The sequence below is a fragment of the Centroberyx affinis genome, unplaced genomic scaffold (assembly GCF_046629955.1).
Source record: "Centroberyx affinis isolate AG114_WGS23_722 - 3 ecotype Tasmania unplaced genomic scaffold, CSIRO-AGI_Caff_v1 ptg010101l_1, whole genome shotgun sequence".
NCBI lineage: Eukaryota > Metazoa > Chordata > Actinopteri > Beryciformes > Berycidae > Centroberyx > Centroberyx affinis.
This window is the reverse complement of record NW_027284736.1, coordinates 7,624-12,387: the sequence shown is the minus strand read 5'-3', so window position 1 is coordinate 12,387 and position 4,764 is coordinate 7,624. Positions and strand designations below refer to the sequence as shown.

At 48.7% G+C, this 4,764-nt stretch overlaps 1 protein-coding gene across 1 annotated transcript; it reads right to left on the bottom strand.

Annotated features, from left to right (window-relative positions):
• Window positions 1-517: 517 nt before the first annotated feature.
• On the bottom strand, window positions 518-3,755 carry LOC139640650 (transcription factor SOX-11-like). The gene has a single exon (XM_071514828.1). The coding sequence runs from the start codon at window positions 3,610-3,612 to the stop codon at window positions 2,395-2,397; it is 1,218 nt and encodes a 405-aa protein (XP_071370929.1). The 5' UTR covers window positions 3,613-3,755; the 3' UTR covers window positions 518-2,394.
• Window positions 3,756-4,764: the final 1,009 nt, after the last annotated feature.

Below are 4,764 nucleotides of genomic sequence, written 5' to 3'. Positions count from 1 at the left end.
CAGAAAAATGAGTCTTTAAGCTGTGTTGCAATTCATATCACAAATTCAGCTAAAAACAAAATCGCAATATGATTATCTGTCAATATCATGCAGCTCTGGTGTCACGTGTTCAAACCATTTCATCAGTGATACTCAGTATGGTTTCAGAAATCAGTTTTATCAGTGAACCAGTTTCCACACTCACCTGGAAATCAAATCCAGAGACTTTTCAAAGACTTTCCAGGTTGTTTGGTGCAACTGAGCGACTCAGAGTTGTCAGGTTTTGGGTTGAAACACGACTTCACGGCTTGACCATCAGTTTCACAAGCTCTCCATCCAAATTATATTATCGTCACTTTGTAATGACTTTTTTAAATTGTTGTTGTTTACATTCTAGCAGCCAATGGCATCGCTAGACAGATTTGAGTCTCAGAAATAAACAGAATTCTGCAGTCAGACTTGACACTGAATTTTTATTGATCACATCGTATCCTGGTTGTATTGAATCATGAACCTCATATTGTTTATCGAATTGTTTTGTCAGATAAGCAGATCGTCTCTTCTCTACACTCTCAAGACCTTATTCTTCCTCTAACCCAGTGATTTTCAACCTTTTCCATATCAAGGACCCCTAACTTAGTCCACATTAGGCCATGGACCCCCAAATTGATGAGATTTTGTCTCTCGGACCCAAATCTGAGAAGATTTTTATTGTTAGATATGATTTTGTCCAGAATCCCATGTCAATCTGTATCGTAGGTAAAGTGAAACTATGATCAAAATAGTTTATATTTGTTCTACATTCTCTAATTGTGCTTCTTGTAAATGAGTTTAACAATTCATACATTTCCTGGGGACCCCCTGGAACTCACTCAAGGACCCCTGGTGGTCCCCGGACCGCACGTTGAGAACCGCTGCTCTAATCCACAAACTTTCCAGGATTTCCAAGGCCAGAATTTACTGTGGATCCTCAGTAAATAACCAGCTCACACGCCAAGCCGCCCAGCAGCACCAAGACAGACCCCCAAAACCTTAAATCTCAACCCTGCAATGCATTATGGGATTCAAAAATAACCAAACACCCATTCACTTGAATCAGTTCCAGCTGATTTATTCAGTTGCCAACATACAGACTTCATCATCAGGACAAGTAACGCAGTTCCCTTGCTACAAAAAAACTTGGGATGGTCCTTTTTTTTTTCTCTTTTTCTTAGTCTATATTGCACAAAATAATGAGCAAAACAATATGTGCCATTAATGATGATATAAAAAAAATGCAACAGAAAATCCAGTTTCACTCCTGCTATCAGGGACCCATTCACACCAATATACATAAACTCCTAACTTTAACTATTTTACACAACATATACAATCTGGATCTGGTTCCATTCCCCCAGGTCCAATGTAACGCATAGGTTTGAATCCCTGTCTGTACATTAAAACAACAGCAAGGCATTAAGCAAGGCAGGTCGGTAGGATTTTAACCCTTGCATGCTCAATAACAAATAATATTAATAATAATAATGAACCGGGTAGAAGTGCCTGAAAAACCTCACTGAAAGCACAGCAAGAACATTCCCTTTAACTGTACAAAAATATGCCTGAAAATAGTTTACTTCTCGTTTTAAAAAGATGAGGTATGTTTGGTTATGTATCAAAATGCTTCCTGCCATACCTGGTCGGCTGGTTTTAACTGAACATTTCATCGTTTCCACACCGGGAGGGCGGAGCCTGGACTGGATTAACCACAAAATAAAACAGTCGTGTGAAATACAGAAAAGTCACATAAAACCGTCCTTTAAGTTGGAAAAAACAACAAAAGAGTTTTTTTTACATCCTGAACAGTGTAGTCGGGTTGGGTCGGACCCGGCCTGGACGGGAATGCATAGTTCAGGTCCTGGTTCGGACCCGAGCGAAAGAAAATATCCATAAAACCCTGTTGAGGCGACAGACGTCACCGTTTATTTTATTTAATTTTTTTTTTTTTGCAGAAGTACCATTTTGTAACGAGTTCGGTTCAGTCAAGGGATCCGTCTGAGCTCCATCCACCCCCCGGTAGGGATGGGCACTTGGGCCGGGTCTGGAACCGATAACCGCTCTCTGACCGGGTATGGACCCCAATAACCCCCTCCAAACCGGGTCTAGGAACCGATAAGCACTTCCAAACCGGGTCTGGAAAAGATAACCCCCCTCCCAAAGCGGGTTTGGACCCCATAACGCCCTCCCTGACTGGGTCTGGAACTGATATCCCTCTCCCAAACCGGGTCTGGAACTGATATCCCTTTCCCAAACCGGGTCTGGACCCCCCCATGTCCCCTCCCTGACCGGGTCTGGACCCCATAATCTCTCTCCAAACGGGTCTGGTCCCCTCCTCCACCGGGTCCGGACCCCACCACCCTTCCCCAATCGTCCGGATCAATAAGTGAACACCAGGTCTGAGAAGTTGGCCTCCAGCCAGTCCCCGGCTATCATCTCGCTGAGCTCCGGGGTGCAATAATCCGGGAACTCAAAGTGGGATCCGAGGCTTCCCTCACTGCAGGAGTCCAGGTCTTTATCCACCAGAGACAGGCTCAGGTTCCCCGGGGCGGAGCCGGAGGAGCTGCCCGGGTCGGAGGCGTGGATCCCGGCCAGGAGGCTCAGGGTGAAGTCGGTCCCCTCCATGGGCAGATCATCCAGGTCCTCCCCGCAGGAGGAGGAGGAGGAGGTGGAGGCGGACCGGGACGAGGATGCTGGTGACAGGGAGGCCGGGTAGGAGGTGCTGGTTCCCTGCCTCGTGATGTTTTTGAAGCTGTAGAAGAGCCGCCCGGAGGCTCCGGGGCCGCCGGACCGGCCGGACTCCTCGTACATGCTGGTTCCCTCCGGCTCGGCGGCGGAGCTCAGAGTCGGGCTGGCCGGTACTTTGGCGAGGCTGTACCGGGTCGGTTCGTCCTCCTCGTCCGCCTTAAACATCCGCTCCTCCTCGTAGTCGTCCTCGTCTTCATCGTCGTCGTCGTCATCATCATCCTCATCCTCCTCGTCGTCGGTAAAGTCCCGTTTTACAGGCTTGCTGGTCTTAAAGCTGGTGAAGACGTACCGGTACCGGGGGTCGGGGTTGTGGTGGTGGTGCGGGTGGTGGCCGCTCGGTCTGCCGGGACCGACTACCGGCTTGCTGGGTTTCAACTTGGAGAATTTCTTCCCGGCGGGGGCTTTAACGGGTCTGACGCCGGCTTTCTCCGGGAACTGGGCGGCTGGTTTCGCGGCAGCAGACCCGTCCTGCTTCGGCTTCTTCTTCGGCCGGTACTTGTAGTCCGGGTAGTCGGCCATGTGCTTCAGCCGGAGCCGCTCCGCCTCCCGGATGAACGGGATCTTTTCGGTGTCTTTTAACATTTTCCACCGCTTCCCGAGCCGCTTGGAGATCTCCGCGTTGTGCATGTCGGGGGACTGCTCCATGATCTTCCGCCTCTCGATCTTGGACCAGACCATAAACGCGTTCATGGGTCGTTTGATGTGACCCGTGGCCGTCTTGCACCAGTCCGGCTTCAGCGGCACCGGGCTGCACGCCGCGGCCGCCAGCAGGTCGCTCTCCTCCGGGTCTGCCGCCTCCCGGGACCCGCTGTTAATCCCCGTCTCGCCGTGCTCCGTCTGCTGCACCATGTTCCCGGTAACGCTTCAAATCAGCCGCGCGGGACTCGAGCCGCCCACCGCAGGCACTTTTATCACTTTATTTCTTGTTTTTACAGCTTTTTTTTCCTCCCTTCTTTCCGGCCGGTTTCCTCTCTTCAGTCCGACAGCATCTCTCTCTCTCTATGTTAAAACTTCCAAACCGGCGTCTTATTAACCGGCTGTCATGCGCGGGACGTCACTGACGTCAGCCAATCGCGGCTCCCCCTCCCGCCTCCGCAGCGTCCTGAAGTCCCGTCTCGGCCAATCATAGCTCTCCGTCCCGCCCCTAAGCCCCTCCCTTCGGCGTCTGGACGTTTTGTTAACCCCTTCGGTTCAATTTCAATTGATATATCATTAGAATGAAAGTGATCGATATTCAACGTGTTTTATTGGTGTTTATTGGTATTAAATCACAGGATCGATATTCCCAAAGCGTCAAGGTTGAAGATAAACATGTTATTTGCTTGAATTCCCTCATCTCTATGCTTTTTCAGTGTGTGTGTGTGTGTGTGTGTGTGTCCCAGTGTGCAGTCTATATGGAAATTGTGCCTGTCTGGACATGAAAGACGAGACAGGAATATTATTATCATTATTATTATTATTTCTCAGTTTTATTTTTATTGAATCACAATAAAAATGCAGGAAATAAACACAGAATACATCTGAGCAGCATGTGAAAAAAACAAAAAAGGGAAAAATGAATAAAATAAAATCATAAATTAAACATAACATAACAGAAACACTCATACGGGAATGAATTTCTTACAGTATTTTCATCATGTTAAAAACACACACACACACACATTAGAGGAGATTGCCTTTTCAAGGACCAACAAACACTGCAGAACCAGAGGCTCCCAAACTGGGGTCCAGGGACCTCCATGGGGTCCTTGAGGAGGTTCCAGAGGTTCTTGAGGGGGTTCCAGGGGTTCTGAAGGATTTTCCAGGGGGGGCCTTGAGGTCTTTGAGGAGATTACACGTGTCCCGGAGGAGGTTCCAGCGGTCCTGAAAGATGTTCCAGAGGTTTTTTGAAAGACTACCAGGGGTCCTTGAAGGGGGTCCAGAGGTCTTGGAGGAGGTTCCAGGCAGAATGAAGTGTTCTGCTCAGAGGTTTGACTCTCCTCCTGCAGGAGACAGCTGATC

Bases quoted from the DNA above. Each gene is read 5' to 3' on its own strand.
- LOC139640650 (XM_071514828.1), bottom strand. From the start codon at position 3,612: ATGGTGCAGCAGACGGAGCACGGCGAGACGGGGATTAACAGCGGGTCC.